This window comes from Clytia hemisphaerica, unplaced genomic scaffold (assembly GCF_902728285.1).
Source record: "Clytia hemisphaerica strain Z4C2 unplaced genomic scaffold, Clytia hemisphaerica genome assembly, whole genome shotgun sequence".
NCBI lineage: Eukaryota > Metazoa > Cnidaria > Hydrozoa > Leptothecata > Clytiidae > Clytia > Clytia hemisphaerica.
In genome coordinates this window covers 555,878-583,759 of record NW_027103300.1, presented here as the reverse complement: position 1 = coordinate 583,759, position 27,882 = coordinate 555,878, and the positions used below count along the sequence as shown (strand labels likewise).

General features: G+C 34.8%; 1 protein-coding gene and 1 long non-coding RNA gene across 2 annotated transcripts; both read right to left on the bottom strand.

The window, feature by feature from the left end:
* Nucleotides 1-432: 432 nt before the first annotated feature.
* LOC136811029 (uncharacterized) lies at nucleotides 433-27,103 on the bottom strand. Its single transcript, XM_067067635.1, has 10 exons — nucleotides 27,025-27,103; nucleotides 26,776-26,839; nucleotides 14,608-14,943; nucleotides 13,955-14,196; nucleotides 12,506-13,417; nucleotides 12,159-12,212; nucleotides 11,477-11,889; nucleotides 10,880-11,098; nucleotides 2,403-4,281; nucleotides 433-1,634 (listed from the first exon to the last, which is right to left on the bottom strand). The coding sequence occupies exons 1-10, from the start codon at nucleotides 27,101-27,103 to the stop codon at nucleotides 1,153-1,155; spliced, it is 4,680 nt and encodes a 1,559-aa protein (XP_066923736.1). The 3' UTR covers nucleotides 433-1,152.
* LOC136810822 (uncharacterized) lies at nucleotides 5,083-6,676 on the bottom strand. Its single transcript, XR_010847159.1, has 2 exons — nucleotides 6,351-6,676; nucleotides 5,083-5,732 (listed from the first exon to the last, which is right to left on the bottom strand). It is a non-coding gene; the product is annotated as an uncharacterized lncRNA (long non-coding RNA).
* Nucleotides 27,104-27,882: the final 779 nt, after the last annotated feature.

Genomic DNA, 27,882 nt, shown 5'->3' with positions numbered 1-27,882 from the left:
AGAGACAAAAAAGGCTGTAATTTTTGATAAAATTCGAATGAAATGGAGGTTTTGGGCTTTTCGAAAATAGAAAAGATTCAACAAAAATAGAATAAAGTGATAAACTTTGGACTATATCGTTCGATAATAAATTCATATTTTTGAATAAATTTTTCACAGTGATCATTATATAAGTTATGGATTACTGTTGTGAAAATGGGAAATTATGCACAGTTCATCACAAGGACGATATTTTTCTTCTTCATTTTTCCAAATTCATTTTATTTTTTCTAATTGGTATACTCCACTCTTTATGATATTTTCAGCAAGCACAAGCAAATTCGGTCAAAGTCATTGCCTATTCTGATGCAGATCATATTGAGACAGACTTTACTTCACAAAACCCTTGAAACTTCAAATAGATTCAATTCCGAATAAAATAAATAATACTTTCAGTTTTTAAATTTTCTAAAAAAGTCGAACAAAGTTTATGCATTAAAATTCTGAACAAATAAATATTAATAAGATATTGAACAATTTAAAAACCTCCTTTTCAGGGTAATGTTAACAAAGACGATATAAAAACAAAAACTAATGAACTATTGTACACGCGCAAGCCCTAGCCATAGCAATCCAGTCCCACTGGTACAAAGAACATACTTTGAAGTGGATCACCACCACAACATTCCAAATAATCTCGATAATGTTCTCCATGTCATCACCTTGTTTCCTTCAATTGCGTAGTTAATTATTGTTTCCCAAATTACATTGCATGAAATATCTAATTCGTTCGTAAACCATGCAAACCGAAATCGAATTGGGCTCTTCCAGAAAGAATTTGAATATGGGGGTGGAGGATGTAACATTTTTTGGAAATTCACCCCCAGACATTGTGAATTTTGATCCTCAGACAACAAATCTCACCCCATGGACAAGCATCAGTTGACCCCCTGGACATTCAAAATCACCCCGAATCAGAGCAAGTTTGTCCCCAAAACAACGCAAATTTTGCAGATTTTTCACTACTCCCCGGACAAAATATCTAATATATCCTCATCCCCCATATACAAAAATTTTATGGAAGAGCCTATTCCCAGAAAATCTGTGGTATCCTCCGGCTATGTTGAGCTCAACTATCTTTAGCAAGATTTAATGTGGATTGCATTACCTCCCTTACTTAGCATTAGCGCTGTGCCGTTTTCTACGAACTTGGTGTTGAGGTTGTCGTTTAAAAGTATCAACGTATTGAGCACCTTTAAGGCTAGGTCTCCCCCTTCGAGGCGATGCTTGCGTGTCTTCATCGTCTTGTTCCCCTCCGGAGGAGGGTTCAAAATGATGTTTGTGCATAACGGGGGAGTGTCCCAAATTTTGTTTATTTGGTCCTGGAGAATGTGGAGAGATCTTGTAAGCTTCTTTGGGTGAATTAGACATGTAGATGCGATACACTTCTTGTTGATTCTCCTCCACATCATCTAATGATGTATGACCATCTGGTGATGAAGAATCATATTGGTCTGCAGATGAACTGCTCGGTTCTGGTGAACTTGAAGACTTTGGTGAGAAACTTTCTTCGTCGAATGGTGACGAAGGTTCATCTGATGACACCATTCGTTCAACATCGATTTCGTGGAAACTTGCAGTAAGTGGTGAGGTACCTTAAGAGAGAAAACAGCCTAGTCGCCTATTGCAGTCAATTTGGATGTATAAATTTCGGGGATTCAAAGAAATGATTTTTAAAAAATGATCGGAATAAGGGAAATTGCTACCATTTAGGCATACGAAAAGCACATTATGTACTAGACTAGTAAACTAGTCGTTGAAAACAGACCCATATACAAAAAATTCAAGCTCCAAATAAAAAGAATCGAAGAGGTGAGGACAAAGAAAAAGACACGCTCTTTTCTGAATTTCAACGACTAGAAGCTTCTTTCCTCGAAAAACGTTGTTTAATTTTACAACCTTTTTTAGGTTTTTGAGAATCCATCCAACTTTTTTGACTAAATGATATTTCATATAACATTAAACATGGGAACTTATAAATAAATGAGCATTTCCAAAAATGCAATAAACAGAAAGAAAAATAAATACAATCTCGCACGGGTCAGACATAGAGAAATCTGTATGTCTCTCCTTACGATTTTAGGTGAAGAGAATAAGGCGTTGGAAGAAGCTTCTAGTCGAGTATTTTCCTTTTCTCTCACGCGCGCTGAATATTTAATTAGTGTTTACATTATTTGATTGACAGTTTTATTATAAGTAATAACCGACTAGTTTACTAGTCTAATTATGTACTATTAACTCCAATTTTATGGCTTAACCGGTGAATTTAGCAATTTCTTTAAGAGAAGGACTTTTTGACTCTTTAAGAAAAGGATTTTGCGAGTTAGTCTATTTGACTCTTTTTTTATCAAAATTAGTTTTACCTTGGAAACTCTCCATCATGCCGTCCCATTCATATTCAATACCTTCACTGCCACCACTGTTGTATCTTGGTGATTGATCTGATGTTCCTGTTAGCTCTGGCAAATACAGAAATTTATTATTGTTGTTGTTGGGTTCGATACGAGGAGAAGGCGATACCGGAGATTGAAGATTGCCATTTGGTGATTTCCTTGGTGAAGATGCAAGTCGAATATTCGGTACTTTTGTTGGTGACAGTTTGGAATATTTTCCAATTTTGATTGGTACGTATTTTTCAATTCTCGGTGATCCGTCTTCATCGCTGCCCGAATTTCGTAACGAATCCAAGATTTGTCCAACCTTTGGGGATGTAGAGCGCCCTGGAGATGTCTGGAAGGAGCTGGAGTTGATGTCTGGAGTTGACGATCTGAGACCTGGTTTCCGCGGTGGAGATGATCGTAGACCAGATGGCCCTGATGTGTTTGGACTTGTTTCTTGTGTGTTCTTCAGGGAGACAGGCGGTGGTGTCTTTTTGGTTGTCACCTTGAAAGTTGGCTTCGGAGATACAAGTGGGTTCACTTTCATGGGCGGGGTCAATTTCTTTGGAGGTGTAGATTGGCGTGGGGAGGCGGGTGGTGGTAGCACTTTATTGCTAGAGAACACCACACGGTTAGGTTTTGGGGAAACTGGTGGTGAAGTTCTCTTTACGCTAGAACGATCCAAAGATAAGGTTGTCGGTCGTTTAGGAGATAGATTCAAATCTTCAAGAAGTGGCGAGTCCAACACTGAAGGCAGTGTTTTGTTAGTGACTCTCCCGTCAAGGGTTGGGCATAATGTTTCCTGTTTAGAAATGGCATTTACTAGCATTGGGCAAAGAGTCTCTTCTTTAGGAATAGGACAAAGTGTGTCTTCTTTAGGAATAGGAGCCATTTTCTTGTGTATGATGACAGGCGAGGGAGTTTTATTGGAAGATGAGTCTCCGTGAAGTCGGGCGTGTCGTTTACGGTAGCTTTTCTTTGTATGTTTAGGGGGCGTTGGTGGAGATCGGTACGCCAAACCATCAAACTGAAATGATGTGTCGAGATCCGATACACCGCTGTTCTCCAGGTACTGTTTCAGCGGAGACGAATCTCTGGAAACATTATCAGGTGAATTTTTCATTTTCGGTGCCGTAGGTTTCGAAGATTTCGGTGGTGTTTGTTTTGATGGTTTGGTTGATTTTGATGAAGCGTGCTTTGAATGTTTATTTGATTTCGATTTTGGAGGAGTTGACGATTTCTTTGTTTTGGGTGGAGTTGCCGACTTTGTAGATGGTTTTGGTGCAGGTTTTTGTTTCTTAATGATCAGATCAAGAAGATGACTGCTTGATGATTTCATTTTCGTTCGGATTTGACAAAACAAATGACTTGAGAATTGTCGAATCTTAAATGGGTTGTATGTTAAATTACCCTTTTCGTCACCAGAATTGATACATTTGACCACGAGTTGAATGTTTTTATCTATTGATCGCGGCAAAAAGATGTCAATTAAATCGATACAGAACCAAATGAAAATTTTCTGAAATGCTTGCATTCGATTGTAAAAGAGTCGAAGCCCTAAAAACAACTTGGTGAAACCATCCAAACGGAACCAGCTGTTGAAAAACATAACGGTCGCTAATAACGCCATTATTTTCAAAATTCCAGGAAATCGATAACGAAAAATCACATGATAGCGCCCGGTTGGTACGGAAACGGAAATGAAGTTTGGAGTCACGTGATTGACAACGACAGATTTACGGTATCGAGGGATGACAAGTGGTTTTCGTGAAAACAGAGAATGGTGCTCGTCAACTGGGAAGTAGACACAACGCCAGAATGGATGATATGATACCTTCAAGACCAAATGCTCCAGGAATTCGAACTGAAACGACATGGAAAAAAAGAAATGGATTAACCGTTCTTGCGCGGAACATTTTTTGAAAAATATGAAAATGGCATAAAAGCTTGTAGCTTTAGAATTAGCTATTGGTTTTGGTACCATTACAAAGGTAACTTTATACTCAAGCATCCAGCCCTTAAAAATCTAGCGGTCAGGAGTTATAGCCTTAAGTCTGGGACTTGGTATATTGGCAAATTTAGAACGTGTCTACACGTCACACGGGTTTGAAGGGTTAATCGGTTTTAATTTTTTTTCATTGGAGAATTCACATCAATACACTGAGCCCGACACTAGTGTTTATCTTATTCAGTACAATCATGGTCGAAATATATTGAGATTTTAGTGCATTTTAACGTTTTTCAGAATTTAAAGTTCGTTTTAGCACCTCCACTTTCTTTCATTGAATATTTCGATTTCGGAGGGTTTTGGTGGCTTCTAGGCTATGTTCCAAACCTTCTTTTAGAGCAAATTTCAGCTTTTAAATCATGTCTTAGTTTAACGCGCTTAAAAATCATTTGCGGTGTTTAAAATTTTGCAGAGAAATCCCCTTTGTCTCAAATATTTTGCCCATAATTGTAGATGTCGATTCTGATGCGGTCAACTAAAGGGAGAAACTTTCGAGGATGGCAGTCCATTCCCGTTTTTTGTGATGGTCAAGTAAAAAGGTAGAAAGTTTTGCTAAGTGTTCAAGACCAGTTTACCTTATCTAATGTGTAATAATGATATAACGGTGAGAATGAAAACTACAATCAAAAGTGGTATTGAAAATATTGAGTCGAAGAATCATTCTAAACCCGGACATTTCTGACAAGCATAAATTAATTTAAGACTATCTACAATTTTTATATATATACAAATGAAGTTAAATTTAACTGTTCCGTAAATTAAGAATTATCAGTACAGGTTTTCCTATACCGTTAAAAAGGGTGTCCGACAAAACCTGTTTAAGGCTATTTCGGAGATTCGGACGCAGATCTTTTTATAATACTAAATTTGCCATGAGCTTCAGCCACTGCAGGTTGCAAACAATTGTTGATATTCATATATCACAAAGTTGAATTAATTTTGCTCGGATAAATGCTGCTCTATTTTCAACAATCGTTCTTCCAGGTTTGATATCTGACTACTTTTCACATCTGATTGCTGAGTCAGCTTTGTTTTCATTTCTCTTTGTTCTTTTTGGACCATTTTCAAAGCATCCGTTGTTTCCTTTAGCTGCAGCTCCATACTTGATAACTGTTCAACTAGCCTAGTTTCCTTGTACATGTTCTCTTCCTCTAGCCTGGTGACCAGTCTCTCAGTATTCTTCAACCGTTCGCTCAGCCGCAACACACTTTCGTTTTTACATCTCATTTGTTCTTCAAGGTCTGACTTCATCTTTCGTATTTCTGTTTTGGTTTGGTAGTATAGTTCATGTGAGTGATGGTCCATTACTAGAAAAATAACGAAAGAAAACAGATGAAACTCTTACCAATCGCATAAACGCGAATTTGGGAAAAGATTTATCATACTTGTCGTTACTCTAAGGTATACACTGACCTTTATATATCCCTGGACCAAGTTACTCAATCTCGGCCAACCAAAATTCTTTGATTCAAATCATTTTGAAATTGGTACCCTAATGGCGGCACTACTCAATAGCGGTGAAAATGCATCGAGATACTTTTCCTCGAATACTTTTGATGATGTAGCGCCGTTAGACGTTAATTTTTAACATTGCAATGGCTTCTTCTTGGGTAATAATTCCAAAAAAAACCTGATCAAAGATGGTGGTTATAGCTTGGTCCAGGGATATATAAAGGTCAATGGAGGTATACTGCAGAATGAGAAGATAATTAGGAAATAGTTAAGGGGACGTTCAAAGCCTAAGGAAAGCAGCTTACAAAACACAAAGCGATAATTGAGAAAAATGACCCCATATGTACCGAAAAACTAACAACCTAGCGACTTCCTATGCCTACATCCCAGTAAAAAGCCCAGTTTCAGTCTAATAAAACAAAGGGTTGACTACACAATTCCCTTCTCGGCGTCATCGATTATTGACATCTTACCTATTTAGGGCGAAGGTCAATTTGCAATTTACAAGTGATGTTACAATAAGTTCTAGAGAGCCAAAGTAGTTGCTGGACAAGTAGCTTAACAAGAAACCTTTAACTTAGCTAAATTCAGCTAGTTCTTAAAGCTGTGGTGAGAAAAAGGGCAAAGTTCTATGAAAGCCTTTCTTTATTTATTTCTTTTGTTGTTGATACAAGGCGAATTTAGACCATCCGTGAAAAGTTAATCCAGAGGTTTTCTTTATTTTTGAAACTCGAATAAAAAAAACCGTTAATTCCCTTTCCTTTTTTTCTGTGAAGACGAAGAAAGAAGAAGAAATAGAATTTATTTCCAACATGATAATTCGTCAGTTAAATTTTGACTGTGAAATCAAGAAAAATATAAAATAAAAATTGCGAAAATAAAGAGGGGATACAAGGTCGACGAAGAAATTCTTGTCTATCAAAAAGTATATGTTTCACTGTCGGCGTCAAACTGTTTTAGATGAAATATATTGTTAAAATGAGTAAAAAATTATAAGGTTAAACGAAAAATAATTATTCAAAGCCGAAAAGCTGTCAACTAATATCTCTAGGGTTATGAAGACTTATGAAGGGAATTTTATTTGGCTAAGTCGTGCTTTTGTAAATAAGGAATTTCAAGGAAGAACAAAAGGATAAATTTTTAACCACAAGAAGATGGTCTAAGATAGCGCAATCTCAAAAAGTAACATCTATCTCAAAACATTATATTGAGATAAGAAAAAGGCCAGAACAACAAAACTATGAAATTTCTATTTGATAGCGAGTGATCCAAAGCGTTAACTTCGAGATAACAAAATCATCCAGGGAGAAATTATTTTCCAATTGAAACTAACTTTTCCGTTAAAATTTAAGTTCTTTGAATGCACATCTAACATCCTATTCCATAAAGAATCTTTATCCCCTATTTGTTAAGGCTGTCATTCTTGGGGGTCAAACCTCCCTTGGATTTTCATCTAATTTTCAGTGATCCCATGAATTTATGTAAAAGATAGAAAGGTGACGTTAGGCGTTAGGATTGTTAGTCACGGTGAATGTTACTTGGTAAGTGACTTATCACAAGGAAAATTGAGTATATCACCCGGGTGGGAAAAGTGCATTTCACACCTTGGAACGTAGAATAAATTCACACGGGTGGGAAAATCAATCATCCCATGGTGTGAAATATACTTTTCCCACCCAGGTGATTTACTAAAATTTTCCTGTGACAATTGTCAGGAAAAGTGAGACAGGGTTTTCACCTGACACACACGTCAAAACAAGGTCAGTCCAGGTCTTCGGCCGCTAAATCAGGTCTGCGACGGCTAATTCAGGTCTGCGTCCGCTGACGGAAAAAAAAATCTGCGCCCCCCCCCCCCCCATGAACGTTATATGATAGCTTGATGCGAAAGAAATATAAGAAAACAAAAGTCTTACCCTTGTTTGCCATTGTTGTCAATCCTTCAAGTTTCCAAAGCTCTCCACATAATTCAATTCAACTAAATTTCTTGTGATGAGACTGGAAATTGTAAATTTCACAGTTTTGGACACGCTTCAGTGAGACATAAGATTCTTATAAAGCCTGGTTATAGAAGGACTAAAGACTTTCGACAGATCCTTCTAGAATGGAAACAAAGTGATTCTTCCCTTGTTCAACTTGGGAAAAAAATATATTCTAGATTTAAAGTTAAAAGAAGAGCTTGATCGAATATCCAGATATTTGAACCAATACAAAATAATGAGGGTTTTGCTTCAAATTACACTTTCTTTATTTGAGAAAAGAATCACAAAACCCTCAAAAAATAACAAAAATATATCAAAGATATCAAAATTTTCAGTTCCAGCTGATTATCTCATCTTTCTGTGGTTTTTGTAGGGGTGCTTTTAGATCTTAAAGGAAAGTCTGTAAGTCAGAAAAGTCGCACAGCTTTTTTTAATATTTCTATGATGAAAATTTAGTGGCGTTTCTCATAAGATCTCATCGGATTACTGACGTTGTTTTGGTTAAAGGAGTCAGACTGTTCCCTTGAAGATTCTTCTCCATATCATGGAGATTGAAGTCCCGTAATGGCGCGTTTGGGAGGAGCTATGTATGGTTTAAAAAAAACAAAATACACTTTTTCTAAGAACAATATTTAAAAGAATTTTTCAGAATTCGGTTTTACACTAATCCTATTAAGATATATTGAGAGCCTCCCATATATGAAGATGCTTGAAATACAAATTTTTAAGTCTTTTTTGGAGATTTTTAAATGAGTACGTAAATAGCTACAATCAGTGCCATAACATATTGGCACTTTTGGCTAATTTACCATTTTTCGAAAATTGAAGTTTTCGAGCGAGAATGTCAATACACCTTTCCCGTAATTCGTAAAACTAATGCGCGCGCATTATTTTGATGCTCTCCACCGTTTGGTCTCTGGAGGTAAACAAACCCGTTTTTGCCTGCGTTCCCTTAGGGAAAGTTGTTTTTTTGAGCTTTTCTTAAGTTCTGTCGAACAAAATCCCCTCAAATTTTAGTATGTTCAACCTATTCATGATATTATACCACCCTGAAAATATTTTGCCAAAAGAAGGTCGCTGTCAAAAGTTAGAGGCTCAAATCCCAATTTCCCTAACCCCTCGCAGGCAAAAACGCGTTTTTTACCTCCCAAACAATTTTATACACAACGGTGGAGCGCACATTTTCCCGGGCCATTTCTGAGAAATTTGAATTACGGGAAAGGTGTATTTCAGGCTTTCAACTTGATTTCATCGTTTATTTCGATCTGGGAGGGATTTATTGGTAACTCAGAGTTAAAACTCTACCTTTCGAACCTACTTTAGAGCACTTACAAATCGATTGTGGTTTCAAAACTTCCCGGTGGATTTCCCATTTGTGCCATGTATTTTGTCACTGATTGTAGAGTCTACTTCTGACTGAACTTTGCTTTTTGATGATTTTGATAGAGTCCAATGAAGTAGACTAGAGGATATCTCCATCTTGAATTTTTTCACTTTCGTTTTCAAAAAATATACGAAAACAACAAAACATAAAATGTTTTCTAAAATCCCATCAAAGTTTACGAAACCGTAATAAAGACACAAAAATACCTTTGAACTTTGAAAACGATCGATCCCTTGGTTATACTTTTCTATTTGTTTTTCGCCAAAAAGGAACTGGAGATAGTGGTCTTGATTTGCTCTACCACCTCAAGCAAAAAAATCGAGTCAGCCAAATTACGCCGGGTCACTTATCAATCAGCACCATCCAATCTATCAAAAAGCCCCTGGGCTAAGATAATAGCTGACTTATTGTATAAGTCGTTTTGTAATCATTCCATTTTCTCTTCAAAAGTCGGTAAAAATAGCTTTTATTTTGTTTAAGCCATCCATAGCGCAAGACAGTAATAAGCATATAAATGGTGTAACACAAGACTATTCAAAATGCAATAAAATAGTAATTTCAAAATACTACGGAAACAAGTATTATTAATCGGAGCTCATTCGGTGTCCCAAAAACCAAATCTGCATGCGTTTAAATTGCGGGCATGGTCATAATAAAGAATGCATGAATTAGGGGTGCTAAAATGGAGGCAACAATTAGCAATAACACAATTGTACGAACTGGTCACTTTTAGCTCCGAAAAATCCACAATCTTTCAAGAAATATATTGAGAATTCCGGTTATTTTGACGTTTTTCGAGATTTAAAGTTCGGGTGAAAAAGCCTATTTTGGGCTATCTCTTTAATTTAATCGAATATTTCAATTTGAGACGGGTAGGCAGACTTCCAGGCTACATTCGGAGCCTTACCGGACCATTTTTGAACTTTTGCATCTTAAGTCTAGCGTTAAAAGTTCAGAGTTAAAACTCTACCCTTCGACCCTACTTTAGAGCACTTACAAATCGATTGTGGTTTCAAAACTTCCTGGGGAATTTCCCATTTGTCTCAAATATTTCTTGAAGGATTGCAGGTCTGGAAAATGTTCTGTGGTTTTGCTACATTTAACACCCTATCTAGGCCTGGGTTTTTGAGCTTATTTACTATTTTTGCAAAACCTATGAAACGGAAATTTAATTGAAAGATTTTTCAAAAGTCTTAAAACATTGTCCAACATTTTACGCCTCAACCCTTCCAACCCGAGTGACGTGTACACACGGTCTCAATTTGCTAATATACCAAGTATCTAATACAGACTTAAGGTTATATAACTCCTGACCACTTGATTTAAAAGGGCAAAAACAGGATGATTTTAGAAAGAGTACAAAATTACGTTTCTAATGGTAACAAAACCATTGTCAGTTACAAGCTATTATCTGCTCTTATGGCGGTTTGAAATTTGGGATTTCAAAAAAAAAATTGGAATTTTTTTACATTTTTCAAAAAATGTGAAGAATAACTCGTAACACAAAAAGTACTCTCGGGTACCTAATAGACACCCCCCCCCGCTAATTATTTTTCACCCTGGATATTCTTATTCCAACCTCCCCCGGCTAATAGGTACCCGAGAGAGTAAAGGAGTCGAGAAAAGGGGAGCTTCTTACCCTGTCCGATGGATTATGATTGACCTCAACAATAACATGATATTCAAGTCCATTATTCTTTTCTTCAATGATTTTGGATTGGATGACGTCATACTCTTCTTCATAATGATCTTCGTATGAAGAATGCATTTGTTTGATGATTTCTTCAGAGTTCATCCCTTGACCGTTCATTCGCCACGTCACCAATGATGCATCATTGTTTGTTGGGATCCTCATCACCTGGAAAAGACGGGGGGATCTTGCAGTCTTATTTTTTTCCGGGCTATCAAAGTTCTGATAAAAAGAGGTTTTCACTCAATCAATTAAATAAATGGGCGTATGGACACCAAGCGCTATACAAGTAATAAGAACGTCAAAGTTTTTAAAAACCTTCTATTTTTGGTGCGCTTTGAGTAGTTTGAGTGGTGAGTTAACAATATTTTTCTGAGTGATAAGCCTACAGTGTTCTCGAAAAAACTCATTTCCAGATTTTTTACAATAATCCTAAATAAATCAAACATGTTCTGGAGCCAGCTAGAAAGCCCTTAAAGAGCTTTAAAACTTTCCGTTTTTGAACAACTTTGTTCGATACTATCATTTATTGGATAAAGTACTGACCTGGACATTGATAATGCCTTCATTTTTGACACGATTGCCTTGTCTTGGATTCAAATACAACAAGGCGTTATCTTTATACAACTCAAGCGTCCTTTGTACTGTCTCTCGCATATTATTCAGATTCCCATTGACAAAGCCGGGTAGGTGAACCATGTCGAAGTATGACGGACGCCTCTTGGTGAAATCATACACAACCTCTAGGAAGGTGATATCATCAGACTGTGCCAGCGTCTTGAAATGAGATAAGTCCTGGAACTTTGCATTCAGAATATGAGTGGATAGAACCAAATATCGAATGTTATATAGCTGTAAGATCTTTTTCATGTCCATGATATTAACATTGTGGAATTTGATGGAATCGACATAGAACACTGATAGACTGTCATACCACTCAGATGAGTAAGACATCGCCCCTAAAAATATAGAAAAAAGTTACTGTCTCTAAAAGGGGGTCCGTTTAAGTGCAAAGAAATAGCAAGAAAAAGTTTTCCCACTCCAACGAGCCACCTTAAGAGGTTGTAACTTTCGATGCAATCACTTTTTTGCGAATGGTTTTAATAAATAACTATTTTAAAGACACTTTGGACTGTTAGATTCTACTGGACAGTAAAAACGATTTACAAGCATATTTAATCTGTGTTAATATAAATCTGTTGAACGATTTTAATAAGAAAATGAATACCTGGTAATTTTGTTTGGATTGGAATATTTGACAAATCCCATGAGTTTCCTGAACCTAACAAAAGAGAATCAAACATTGAAATAATATTGCTGATTAGTGATTGAGCCAGGGTACAGGGTACAACACACGTTTTCGAAGTGACGTTGACGTTATGCATCGGAAAATCGTTATACTGAGGTCCACAACACTGGTCATAACATGAGAATATCTATATGATAAAAATGATCAACATCAAAAATCAATCATATCTCATTGTTTTAAAAGAAAGGAAAGATCTATAAAAGAACCTTGGATTTATTGTCTTTTTTTCCATTGATCTTATAATAAAAAACCAACAGACGGCATACCTAGTTTGATATTGGTTAAGATTCTACCCTCTTTGTTGTTACTTTTAGATGTCATTTCCTCGATTGCCTGTTCGAATGTCTCATTCATCTCCAACAACGCTGTCTTCTCACAGACACGGTCAGCTCCACTCTTAATCATGACCAACCCAATAAACACTACTGCGGTGATTTTCTTCCATTTGTAATTGTACAAGTCAGGAGGTGAAGCTAAATTCCCTTTGGACCAGTTATCAAATTCAATAGAGCTCGTGCAAAACAGCTCAACAAGCTTTTCAAGGAAAATACCAGATAAGAAACATCCAAAAGCTTGAAGGCCAATGATGGATGCACTTTTATTGAGACTGAAGTTCACCGGCAACATGTTGGTTAGCATTGTCCAGACCTTTTGATCCACATAAAGTAAGATGGAGAAAAATGACATTCCCAAGATCCAGCATATAAAAGTTGCTTGACGGTTCAAAAGCTTGATTGCCAGATTCGATTTGTAGTAGTAATAACAACGGATTAGGGATAAGATTGTTCCTGAGGTCACCAGCAGAGTCATGTAATAATGACCTTGGTTATAATCAAACAGGTTACCATTGATGAGCATATTGACCAAGCTGGGAATGTTGAATCCACCCGTTGATTCTCGGACTTGTGCACCGAAATATGGTAAAGAAATGAGAGTAGGGATAATCATCCATGAGATGTAGCATAAAACTTTGCAGTTCATTCCAAGCCATGATTTGATTACACTTTTAGTGGATATGTTTTGGTTGATACCACTGCAACTAACGGCCAGACTCGATGTCAGACTCAGTAATGAACAGTAGATGCCAGTGAATGTTGAACAAAGGAATGTTAAGCATAGTAAGAAGAATGGAGATTCAGTAGTGTCAGGATGGAAAGCGTGATGATAAATCTGCGCAACTAGGAAAAAAGAAAGGATGTTTTGTTGCCGAAATTGTCGATTGTATTATCAGAAACACTGTCAGAAAGATAGGTTAAGAAAAAATATTTGCGAGAAAATTATAAAAACTTTCGACTTGGGAAAATAGTGAGTAGGCAAATATTTTTAAAGGTAATCTTTACAATCATCCCTTAGATCTTTCGACCAAAAAGATCCTGAAAGATCGAACACAATCACATCGAAAATATCGTATATTCCAAGGAAAATATCCTTCAAACAATAAGTTGTATTTTCCAAGGAAAATTAGACGAAAAACATTTCTTGTGATATTTGAGGATGATTTGAGAGACTTTTTGAATAGCTTTGGAAATTTGAACATTAGGTATTTCAATATGAAAAAGAAAAAGTGAATAACCCGATTTTAACGCCGAAAAAATATTTTCCGGTAAAAAACGGCTTCATTCAGCCACTTTTTTGGGAACATTGCCCTCTATCTTTCAGCCAAGGATCATAATAATTAATTTATAGGACCCCAAAGGTAGGTCCAAAAAAATTACCTGTATGTGGGAACAACAGATGGGCGTAAAGCAAACAAACATTTCCTTCAATCAAGTATTCATGAATCTCAAATCCGTTCTGCAGCTGACTCGTTATCAAGAATACAGAGAGGCCAGTGAACAAGCTCTGAACACGCGATGCTTTCATTTTACGGCAACCAATGTACCAGGATATAGGGAGAGCTATGACTAAAATCAGCATGTAATTCCTCATGAAACATAGCGCGGATAATCCAAGAAATCTGAAAAACAAGAATGGTGAAAGTCTTAAAAGCATGAAACCTTAATGTTGAAATGCCAGGAAGTGCATGTTCTATTGAAACAATATTGATCTTAGTTTCCCCTGACTGGATGTTTTTTCAGCTGAGCTGAGACTAGAAAAAACAAACAATGGTTCTACTTTTTATTTTGGGCACGAGTCGAAGTTTTTCATTTCAGATGATGTCAAAAATATACACTGTGCATGCGTATTGTCTGAAAAGTCATCCCGCCCGGAAAGTAAGCTCAATGGAATAACGGTCTACATGAGTCTAGGTCTACATGACCTAGAATGGTTAAAGCTCCATGACGGTTAGACAGCTTTCAGGTTAGATGCAATAGATAGGTATATTTCAAAAGATATGTTTAACCTTGTAATAGAAAATAAAACAAACCTTTCTGCTACCGTCATAAAGAAAGCAGTGGAGAAGAAAGGAAGTGGTTGTGTCGTCATAAACGGATATCCAAGAGAATTACCAGCAAACCAAAAATTGGTAGATCGATTCGCAATCAGTTCTTTCAATTTCAGAATCTCTGAGAAGCGATGGTGTACATAGTTACCATTGATGAAAGTTGTTTGGCTTGTGATGAAAGGGAGGTTTTGTTGGACAACAGCACCAAAAACTGTCAGTGTTGATATACAAAATATGAGGGCTACAAAGATGCTATTGATGTCCTGCCGTTTTCGTTTTGCTTGAAGAGCTTCTTGAACTTTAGCTTCAAGTTGATACCTTTGAAAGAAATATTGAAAAGGGTATTATTTTTTATGAAAGATCTTCGTGCTAGAAGTACACATTTGATTAGTTTTTTGTGTAAAAATAACTTATTAACCATATGAGTGCACAGGGCCCCTGAGGTGTTAACAGTCTGCGCTTAATATTTTAAAGTTGTGGTTATGAATAAATACCAAATTTAAAGCAATACCATGCGGTACTGTAGTAAAGTCAAATGGTTCAATTATGAACAGTTTGCAAACCTTTGCACACGTGCCACCCACCATTAATAGATCAGATTTAGAAGTGGTGCAAAGGAATCGCATCACAGCAAGCAACGTCCTACAAGCAAGTTTTTCTTCCAAACTTAAACCTCAATCCCGTGGAAATTCATAGTCCTCTAAACCGAAAAAAAAAACACAATCAATTTGAAGACTTTTAAAATGTTTTGTTTACCTCTCTTTATGGATTTTTAAATGACGTGAAGTTTTCGATTACGTTATGTTGGAAAATAGACCACGTAGCTATAAGCAAGAAGCTCGTACCCAAAAATTTTAAAAATGTCAAAAAATGAAGGTCTTCAAATCTCTCTAAAACCTATTTTTATGGGAAACTATGGTATTTTGTAGCAAAAAGAAAAAAAAATAGAGCTTAAAAAACCTTGCTTTAAAAAACTTTTATCGCATTTTTTAGGTTTTTGTAAAATCGCAGGCCAAAATAGGATGAAAAAATAGCATTTTCTTCTCATTGACTTCATTTTTAACCCCTATTTTTAACCATTTTTGAAATCCACATGAAATTTCTGACAATTTGATATATAACATGCATATGTTCCCAAAAAGTCAACATGAGCTAGATCTGAGCCCGCTGCTACGGTACTGAAAAAAAACAAAAAACTGCTTCGGACCAAAACCTTATTTTGTTACAGGGTTTTTTTCAGGTATGGATTCAAAAAACTAATCAAAAGGGCTCTTTTGCAAGCTGAGTCAACTTTCTATTGGACTTGGATTGGTTAAATCTATTATTTGAGGCTTTCAAATCCATTTTTCACTGACAGTACTAGGTCAGAGTTTTTGTCACGCCGTGACGGAAAATTTTTAATAGCCTGTAAAAACCTATGAGAGTGGAATCAGGTCTTCATTTTCTCCATGAAACATCAACCCATTAGTGTTAATCCGAAACCTAAAAAAGAAATCCAAAAATCAACCCACAAGATTTTCTGTAGGCCCTTTTTAGTTTTTGTCACGCCGTGACGGAAAATTTGGGCCTATGTCAAAATCCCCCTATATTTTCGTCAATTGTATTTGAATTGAGATTTCTTTGATTGAAAATTCTTCAAATAGGTAGAGTTCATCAGAATATGCAAAAAATTGAGTCATAAATCCAGAATTACAATGAACTTGAGGTCTATTTTTGGAAAAACCCGGCCTTTTTTTAGGATTTAGTGCATGTTTTAACTCTCGAAGTTAATTTTTTCATTCTTGTATGTTTTTATGACAACTTGACATTAAAATAATAATGTTTCTTACAAATTCAGAAAAATAATTTCTTATTTCACATTTGTGATTTCTGGGCATCACTTTTTGGGCCAATATTGGGTCATTTTTAGGCTGAAATCCAAAAAAACAACAAAAGTAACCTGAAAATAAGCCTATCAGGTTATATACCAGTGGAAGTGGAATTGTGAGTAGATTTTGAATATCCAAGTTTCATGTCCTAAAAACAACTTAACTCAAATCATTATGCTTTAACAGCTAAAAAAAGTTTGAATAAGTATCTCTAAAATTGTATCTATCAGTACTTGATGTTCATGGAAGGCTATGATTCGTTTTTCAAGTCATATTTATTGGGAGAAAATGATGTCTTATTATACTGTCTAAATACTGTATATGTACTGTCTAATTATTATGTTATTTTAAAATGTGGTAGCTTTATTATGAGTCTGCTAAATTGCGTGGGTTGCGTGGGTGCGTGGGTCAATATTTTTGCGTGGGTTAATATTTTTGCGTGGGTCATTTTTTTGCGTGGGTGCGTGGGTCAAAATATTTTTTGCGTGGGTCAAATTTTTTTGCGTGGGTTATTTTTTTTGCGTGGGTCATTATTTTTTTGCGTGGGTCAATTTTTTTTGCGTGGGTCAAAATTTTTACGTGGGTCATTATTTTTTGCGTGGGTCATATTTTGTGCGTGGGTCATATTTTTTGCGTGGGTCAAAGTTTTTGAGTGGGTCAGTATTTTTTGGTGATTTTTTAGCTAACTCGATTTTTTTACCAAATTAAAACTTTCGAGTTAGCTAAGACGTTTTTTTGTTAAATTAAAATTTTCAAGTTATCTTATACAAAAATGTGTTGTGTTTATATCTACGAAAACTAAACAAAAGCACACAGTTTTTATATAGTAGCACCTTGTGGTTTATTTTACATAACTGCACTTATTTACTATAACATTATACAGAATCAACACACACCGGGTTGGTCTAAAAAGCAGGGTAGCCAATTGGGGTAGCCAATTGGGCTAGGTTGTGGGGTACCTAAATATTTTACAGACCAGAATAGAAATACCAAAAATGAAAGCATAGAACCAAATTTTACTGACCAGGGAGCATGAATCTGATTGATACTTAGATTGATCATGTATTATTCCAAAGATAAACAAAGATATAAATTACCACGTGTTAATGCACGAGGAGTAAGAAATAGAGCTTCATTATAATAGAGCTATTTCAAAAGACCTTTTGTACCTATTATAAGCTGCCATATTTAAAAATTTTGAAAGGAATTAATTGTTTGAAACATCTAAACATGATTTAAATTAAACAATAGATTCAATAACAAAGGATTGTTAAGATATGACAAGATTAGAGATCAAATGGCCCAAAGGCAATTCCAAAGCTATTATCATCGAATTACAGCTTCACGGAAATAACAATTAAACACATAAACAAAATCTAAATCTAAAATATTAAGAACTGTTTTGTATATATTTTTTATTCGGGTCTGTAAATTTTCAAACGAAGCCAAGAAGGAAGACAAAATGGCGCCAGGTCTCTTGAGAGGGGGGGGGTTTTCACTTTTACGGTATGACGGTATTGGGCCTTTTTACCCCCGGTAAATCGGTATTACGAGAAAAAAACGACGGGATTACGGTATTTCATTTTCTACCGGTATCGGGAAATTGCCTGTTTTTTTGTCGGTATTTCGATATCTTTATCAATAAAAAACGGTATTTCGGTATAAAACTATTTATCTTTTAGTTTCTTCATGAGTTTCATACCGTGAAAAGCACAGCTCAAAATCATATATTTACGCTGTGCCGACGAATCGAGATTCTATTCAGCGCGCAATCAGCGAAGACAAAAGTAACCATGACGACCATCCAAGATCTTGGATGAGCGTCATAGTCGATATTTTTATTCCCGTCGTTGAAAACACAACTTACAAAAAGTCATCAATGCTTTGTAAAAAGAGTCAGTGATAGAGAATCAAAACATAAAGTCTGTCTATTATTTCGATTCAATTAAAGTGACATTTCCATAATTAAAAGTTTAGTAATTACTGTTATACATTTGGGGATCATGTAAAAGATTTCTTTCTAAATAACTCATTCACTACACTTGGAGGTTTCTGGGGAATTCGTAAATAGTAAACTGCATACTGATACAGTCTGCTAGACCATTAATATGGTAATATTTGCTCTTTCATCTTGATTTTTTCTACAGTGATTAGATTGACACATGCGCGATAAAATTTCTATTATTTGTCTTCAGAGGTTACTATNCGATAACATGTGGTCGATCACCACGTTCTCTCAGCGTGCTTTCCGCACCCGGGGGTTGGGGTAATTAGGCAAATGGAGGGTACGGTATGTGCCGCTCTTAAGGGTAGCTTTTTTGGATTTCCAATGTCCCGCTAAGGGTCGGAAAAATCAGAAAATCAAATTTCAGTCCCACTAAAGGTCGGAATAATAGGAAAATTTCAACTTTCTAAATTAGGTCAAACTTGGTCAAATTTGTCCCGCTAAGGGTCGTTGAATCCAATCCTTTTTAAACCAGCAACTTGTTCCTCGTTAATGAATTTGGTTGGCATTCCCCTCCTTCTTAACGCCATGTTTATTTGAAACGCTACTATTGCGTTCAATGTGTGTGTCACTCAACCCCAAGGTACCCACTCTCCACCGCAGCCATTGAGTTTCAAGCCCGAAGGGCTATAGGTCAATCTCTAACCTTTCTCAGGCAAGAAAAATTGAAGCCTTAAAATATGCGCCGTATTTTTGATGACGGATTGAATCTAGCAACTCCTTTGTTTTCGAGTGATATATTTTTCGAAATTAAGCGGTAAATTTTAGTTTTAATCTGTCATTTGTGTAAAAACCAGGCGGGTCGCTCAAGGCCGCGCAATTTTGGTAGGATTTGTTGGCTTCAAATCCCTCCTCACTTCTAGCCCTTCGGGCTTATACTTCATTGACCGCAGCCCCTATGATCTGGGTAAAAGAGACAAAACCTTACTCAAGATTTAAAAATATATATATTTTCACTCGTTAAACTGTTAACTCGGCTTTTCAAACCGTAAGTTTCTTTTTAGATGAAGTAGTATGTTTTAAACGAAGATAGTATGTTTTTAAAATACAAAGTATTCTTTTAAAAGATAGTATGTTTTTAAACGAAGATAGTATCGTTTTAAAAAGATAGTATGTTTTTAAACGAAGATAGTATTGTTTTAAAGTATGTTTTTAAACGTAGATAGTATTGTTTAAAAAAAGATAGTATGTTTTTAAACGAAAATAGTATGTTTTTAAACGAAAATGCTATGTTTTAAAAAGATAGTATTGTTTTAAACAAGATAGTATTTATTAGCGCTTCCGCGCACCATAAAAAAGGATTTCTCATTTTAAAATATATCTGTGTCTATAAACCCTATAAACCCTCCTCTTTTCTAAGTTTTTGATATAAGCATATTTAAAGATTTTATATTATACAACTAGTTTTTGAATGAAGAAAAGAAAACATCGTTAATAGATATAAAAAACAACGAATCGGACACCGGTGTCGAAAATATATGCTTATAAAAGAAACAAAAAAAATATAATATCTGTAATTACCATTCGTGTTCTTTTGAAATCTCTTGTTTAATCAACTATTTACCACGTTTTCTTTTCTTATCATAAGAGGTTTAATTTTTAATTTAGCTTCATAACTTTTATGAAAATTTTCTGTTCACATTTTATATCATAATATGAAGTCGACGTGTATCTGAGAGCAAGGCAGTTGATGTGCGAAAGATTTTTACTTAAATTTAACCAGTAATTATCTCTGGTAATTACATATGCAGGTTTCTAAAAATTAGTTTTGCACATGAATATAAATTAAGAATATAATTTTTCAAACCTCTTTATGTACCTCATTGTTTAATGTCATGATATTTTAATTTATTTCTTTAATATTTTTCATCTTTAATGTTTTGAACCTTTTTTATGGCGATGTTAATCACTTCAGTGTTGAAAATCACATAAAAGTTCATTTTATAGATGTGTATTCTTAAGCATACTACTTTTTTAAACTAAAGGCGATGTTAATCACTTCAGTGTTGAAAATTGCCAATTTACTGTTTTATGTAAACTTGAAATAACAATTTTTAAAATTTTATTTACAAATATAAAGTTACCTAATAAAAATAGTATTTTCTGACATGTCAAAAGCTTCAGTTCGTTAAGATCATTGTATTTAACAAGGTTTCTAAAAATTAGTTTCGTACATGATATAAATTAAGAATACAATTTTTCAAATCTCTTCATGATTGTTTAATGTTATGATATTTTCTATTATTTCTTTAATTTTTAAGGTTTTATACCTATTTAGGGATTTTATGGCGATGTTAATCACTTCAGTGTTGAAAATTGCCAATTTACTGTTTTCATATGTAAACTTAAAATGATATATATTTTTTGATTTTATTTAAAAGTTTAAAAATAACTAATAACAATAGTATTTTCTGACATGTCAATAACTTGAAATGATAATTTTTAAAATTTTATTTACAAATATGAAAATACCTAATAAAAAGAGTATTTTCTGACATGTCAAAAGCTTCAATTCGTTAAAATCATTGTATGTTTACTGAATATTCTTTTGCAAAGGTAATCACGCAAGTGTTGCGAATTGCTGACTATAGATATTGTCACGCTGGTTAAAACTAGTAGATAGGCTAGACTATAAAGCTCTATATATCCCAAAGGTATCACGCGATCCGATTCCAAAAGGTAGCTTTCGCGTGATCTAAAAAGGCCGAGACACAAGAAGCTGACCAAGAATGATCTCAGCTGAGAGATAAGTAAAGTTTCATCTAGTTGATTATTTCAATGAAAATTACTCCACTTTGAAGGTTATAAAACATAAGTTTGGCTTGATAAGTAAATTTTCTTTATACTTGATGTATGTGGTTGGATCAAGGCCCGGCTGGCCCTCCCTTGCCGCAGGGCCTGGAGTTGTGTCCTTGATGAGTTAAACCAGGTTTTATTTGTGTAATTTGTGTAATAATTCTCTTGATAATCATCATTGGTAAAAGTAACAACAAATACTTATTTTATTCAGATCTTCTTCATTGAAAGTCTCAATCAATACCAATAAAATCTTAACTTCGGGAAAGTTATTTTCTTTCTTCAGGTATCAATGATACATCTTTGACTGTTGTTTTACGACCGTTAAATCGTACTTTCGGTTTCTCCTCTAATATTTCTTATCTTCCCCATCTTTTTTTTGATCAAATAACTCCTTTATATACTAAATTTGAATTATTCCTGGCAAGAATGTAACAATAGTCAATGTTCACCCGGTATTTCTGATTTGCCCATATGAACCACTGCAGCTGAGGGGGCCAAATCCTTTTGGCTAGTGTTCTCAAAACAGGGGGCGGTTCAGATAGCATCGATTCACAAATGGTCTCTTCGTAGTGAGATGGCCTCAGTTTGATGGTGATGAGTTTGTTTGAGAATTAGAAAGGTTTATATTATAATTAAAATTATCTATTGCCGTATATATCTGGGCTAATATATACTTGTTTTATGGTTTTTGAGCTTTTTTTGAATGAAGGTCAAAATATAAAGATTTGTCTCAACTTTATCTGAGTTTCTAAAGTAATGGTCATTAACCACCTAATTTAAGGCAACTGGTGTACCTTGGAAAGTAACTTGGACATATTAATTTCCATTTTCTCCAATGTGATATACTTTCTTAAGTTACAGTAGGTTAGTATTCTTGTAATAGCCGACTTGTGAGCTAACCAGGAAAGGTATGAGCTTGAAATTTGACATGGATCTTTGCATCCACAATGCCTGCCAGCACCCAAAAAATTATAGGCTGAAACTTTGTAGAAATCCCAGCAGGGAGGGGGGGGGGTTAGGGTATAATCATGGAGAAATTCACCAGTTTCCCTTCCTTCATTCTTCATCTCAATCTTGTATTTTTGAAGGAAAATAACTAACGTTTGATTTCTGTATTTTTAAAGGAAAATTACTTGTCTTGTATTTTTGAGGGAAAATAACTAACATCGCAGCTGATTGGGCCATTCTGAATCCATTTCTATATTTTATGCAAGATATTCACTTAAAAAAAATTTCACCTCAGCTCAAGGGTACTCTGGACTTGACCAGAGAGGCAGCGAAATTTAAGAAGGAAATACTTTCCTTGCGAAATACAGTGAACATATAGTCAGGTAGAATTACATAACTACCCCAGACAAAAATGGTGTAGAGATTAAATATTGCACAGGGGTCCAAGAACATGTCAGGATTCACCAAAAAAAGCCCTACCCCCAAGAAGATGGGAACACCCTCAAATCCATAATGGCGAGCATGGTACTTTTTTCTACAATTAATTAAGGGGGGACCCTTGATAACTGATTTTTAATGATTTTCAAATGTCAAAAATAACTAGACAGGGGACACCCTCTTGATGAGTAGATGAAAAAAATGGGGTCACTTTTGAAATTTGGCCCACGTGGTCCCAAGATATGACCTCTAAAGTCCAAAAAATAACGATTTTGATGACGTCAGCATTTTTAGTAAGAGCAATAAATTGGAACAACGACATGCTCACCATGTAGCCCTGATCACGGGCTTTCAGAAAAATATATTGTTCAATATGTTTATATCAGCCGTTGGCGAGATATAACGATTATAAAAATTGTTAAAACGCTTATTTTTGCTGATTCAGCACTTTTTTTCGACTTTAAAATCATTATATCTCGTTATTATTCCTGGACCTATGTGCAAAATTTCAAAGTATTAGTCAGGTAGAATTAGGTCATAACCACAACCACCAAAACCGGGACAAAAATGGTGCAGAGATGAAATTTGGGTATGTCATATTCAATTATATAAATAAAATAACTTTGATACACAGGTTCATTGCTTTTTATTTTCATGTCTATATCGCTTTTTATTTTTTGATTAATACCATTCAAATTTATCTCTGACTTTTTACTGATATCTTTATTTTCTATAATATCTTTAAAGGATTTTTGGCTTATCGTGTTATGTATATGTATGTGTTTAAGGCTTTCTATATTTGTTACAGGTTTCACTTGGTATAAAGTTGTATTTATCTCAGATATATAAAGATGTTTATCACTCTGAAAGTAATTGTTTTTAAAAAGAAAGGTTTTTTATTGGTGGTAACTTTGTCTAATCTGTTTGGGTAATCTGTTTTTCTAATACTCCCTGTTGGAATATAAACTAAATCATTCAATTTTAACGGTCTTAGTCGAGTTGTTTTTTTGACTTGTCTTATTGTCTAATACTCGTCCTCTCCTAATGTAATCTTTCTCTACAGTTTGTAAACGGTAAGCGTCATATGATTTTACTTCAATATCTCCAGTAATGTATTAGGTGCAATACCATATTTTTCAATTACATGGTCGTTTATATTAGCTGTAATGTCTTTTAGAATTCTCCCTTTATTAGTTTTAGGAAAGTTATTACTTTGCAAATACGCAGTCATTTTTTGTATTAAAATTTTTATTTTTTTTTATTTTTTATTTTTTGCTCGGCAGCCGATGCATGTCCTTCGTTAATTTTTGAATGGTATTGTTCAACATCATATTGTAAACATAAGCGTGTAACAGCGTTATTTCTTGAAAATTCTTGATCGGTCTGAAGACGCATTATTTTACTTGATGCTTTTTTGTCATGTTTGTCAAAGAAAGATCTATCATTTTCAATTTCAACAAAAAAATTTTCAAGATATTTTTCCAGATTTTTTTTTTTTGATGATTTCAATGCGCGCGCATAATTTATGGAAAAAGCTGACTCTGCAGAAAAAAGGAAAGCAAATGAAAATGAAAACATAGATCCATTTCGAAACAAAATGGCTGTTGGCTGGAAGTCTAAAAATACATGTGGCAGATGTTTTGATGTGGTTTTTAGTAGCTTTGAAAGTTATTAGAGCTTGTTGAGGAGTTTTATGGTAAGTTGATTATGTGTGTTTGCCTGGGTTTCCAAAGTTTAGAAAGTCTGTTAACAAGGGTTCACACACAGACTGTTTATAACATACTATGTCAGACTAATCTACCTGCACCAAGCTCTATAATTTTAAAACTTTGTGAGGTGAGGTATTTTTTGTTTTTTCTAAGATTATGAGCTTGGATTCCCAGGCTAGTGTTATAATTTCATTATTTGATTCATTTTCATCAGTGACGAGGTTATCGTTTTTAGATTTTATAATTAAATCGTATAGCTTCTTATCCCCTTCATAAGATGACTTTTTCAGTCTATTCAAACGATTTTGTGAGATGATTTTAGAATAAGTTTCAGTAAACAAAACGCTTTTTTTGTTTTTTGTCAATAAGATAAACATTTGTTTTTTTTCCGTCCATTCTGAATAATAACTTACGTAAAATAAAATAATTTAAGAAAAATGTAATCATATAAAAAGGATCTTACATACAATAGTTTTTTTATATACTACCGGGTGTCTCTGAAAAAACTTCCCCCTGTTTGATTCAATATTGCGAAAAAGTGAAAAAATATATTAGCTTGATTTTTTCTAAATCGTTTAGAGGAGGGTTTAACTTAAATTTTGGTATATCAAACTTTAGAATTGCTTCATTAAATCAAAAGTTAAGACAAAAAGAGTAAAAAAAATGTTTTCAAAAAGAGCGCAAAAAGACGAAAAAACAGGGTATCAAATTAGACAAGAAAACACTGTACTTTATTGACAGTAAAGTTTTACTTTTGATCTTCTGTGCATCTTTTTTGTTTTATTATCCGTTTTTAATGATTTTTATTGCCAATTTAGAGCTCCTTTTGGATTCATTAATGAGCATGAAGTTTAAACAAGCAACAAACTTTTATCAAAATTTTTCCAAAAGTCTCCAAAGCTTAGCGAGTCTATTTGAGTGGAGAAGAGAAAGTTTGGGTGTCTTTTTTTCTAACAAAAGATTTGATACCCTGTTTTTTCGTCTTTTTTCGCTCTTTTTGAAAAAATATTTTTTACTCTTTTTGTCATAACTTTTGGTCTAATGAAGCAATTTTAAAGTTTGATATACCAAAATTTAAGTTAAACCCTCTTCTAAACGATTTCGAAAAAATCAAGCTAATATATTTTTTCACTTTTTCGCAATTTTAAATCAAACAGGGGGAAGTTTTTTCAGAGACACCCGGTATTTATATAAATTTCCTTAAATAATATCATCAAGCACAATTTTGAATTCACGTGTTTGGAATTGATTTTTGCTTTTATGTTTTTGATGTATCACTTTTTGTTTTGCAACTTTAAAATTTTCAGACCTACCCGAATCAATTTTTCTGTTTATCACATCAGTCAAATTTTAATTTCGTGTAACCGTTGATCTTGTGTTATATTTTCTAGCAATAGCGTCTAAACCTGGTAAACCTACACCTTGAACATTTGAAACACGTGCTACTTGCTCAATCAAATCCTTATTACGATTTGTTTTGAGATTTAAAGGGACCCCTCGCTTAAAAATGATAACAAGACACTCACTTCATATTCATATGAAAAGCAACTTCCCAAAGTATTAGCACGCAAAACTCTTTCTTCGATTCATAGTTATAAATTATAAATTTTGATGTTCACTCAACTTTCTGAAGTTTCAAATGGCTTCTGAAGGCCTTCGAATTCTCTCGCGCTCTTGTCGCACCAAGTTGTCGATACAAATGCACCGGAAAATTACAGTACGAGGTGTAGAGGCCGGCTCTGGTTCGAACAGTCTAGAATCTGCACTCTTCTCCTAAGTAAAACCCTTTGCTTGGAGTCGAGTTGTGGGTTTATGGAGAATCGGTATCGGCCTCAGAACTCCCAATGAGCCCCGGTTGTGTTGGTTTCAGTCAGACGGAGACGCCATACTGTTTTCAGAGGAATTTTTCGATATCTCTGCAGGAACTAGCAGTTTTATGTTCTTTGAATATGCTGTTAGGGGTTTTTGGACCAATATAGTTTGATTTCCTAAAGATCACAAACAAGCGAGGGGTCCCTTTAACATTTTGTTTTCATCCATCCTTGATTTTAGTCGTATGTCGTGCTCATTTTTTATTTTGGATTCTATTTCCTAAAACGAATTTCATAAAAACTTTTTCCTGCTACACAAGATAGTGCTGTGGCGCGTGTTGGGTGTCGAAAAATGTTTTCAAGTGAAGATTGAATGCGTTTCTCAGAAACAGAGTTTTATTTTTGAAATTGACCTGTGTACCCAACCATTGAATCTCAGTTACAGGTCCTCATTGCGACTTTTCATTGTTAGCTATAAACCCAGCTTTTTTCTAAGGAACCAGACACAAAATCTGAATTTTCTTGAATAATCTATTGACAAAGCTATTCTGATTCCTTGAGTACGCCAATACTTGATAAGTACCCTCACTATTTTGGTGAAAATTAAAGGTCCTGAACTCAATCCAAAGGGTAAAACTGAATACAAAAAATATTGGTCCTCGTGAATATTGTAACAAGTAGGTTTTTGGTTGTTACTTAAACACAATAAATTGGAGTCACGAATTCGTATGATTTATGATAATCATTTATATATCTGATTATATAACGACTAAGTTTATATTCTTAGTCTTTAGTTTATTTATTTCTTCTCACTAAGTTACCAGCACTTAGCTTGTAGTTTGTTGATTCTTCTGAGATGACCGGTCTCTCCTCTTCTCCTTCTGTTCTGTTTTCTGCCATTTCTGCTCTCTATTTATACTGTTCAGGGGTCCTGTGATTCTATTGTCTCTTTAGGTCATTTCCCACTTTTTATTGCCGAGTCATCCATTCTTCAGATTCTTCAGATTTTTGATTGGTGAATACTGTAAGGATTTTTTATTGGATTAGAATCATTTCTTACATCACAATCCTTGGCTTAGTTCTAGATAAGGACTTGTTTGTTACGTTGTGGATTTCGAAACTTCCCCAAAAATGCATTGACAAATGTTTAGATGTCGTAAATCTGGTTAGAAGAATGTCGATTGCTGTTTTTGTATTTCATAAACTGGTTAAGTTGCATTGTGACGGTTGACCAAAATATTAGAAGAATCTTGATGATCTTTCGTCTTTCGTAATATGCTGAGTTTATGGTTTTTATAAAATATATACATTCGAAAAAGCTATACACTGCATATCTCTACCCTAAGAATGACGGTCCCCGTCATTGAAATTAAAATTATTACAAATATAAGGATAATGAAATCATAATATAAAATATATTTAACAAATATGAAGAAGGTTTAACGATGAACATCGTCGACGTCCATCCTGTCGTTCGTGGTGTTCTTCCTTTGCATCAGAATCTCCTATCTCTACTGCCAACTCGTACGGCCGTTCTTCGGTTAACTCCCAATCTCTTGGGAGTCGCATATTTACATGTATAAACCGAATTAGTTCTCTTATACTTTCATTTTGTGTTACGCCCCAGCGGGCCTCCTCCATCTGGTTCTGGATGATCCTTCTGATTGATGGATCGAGGT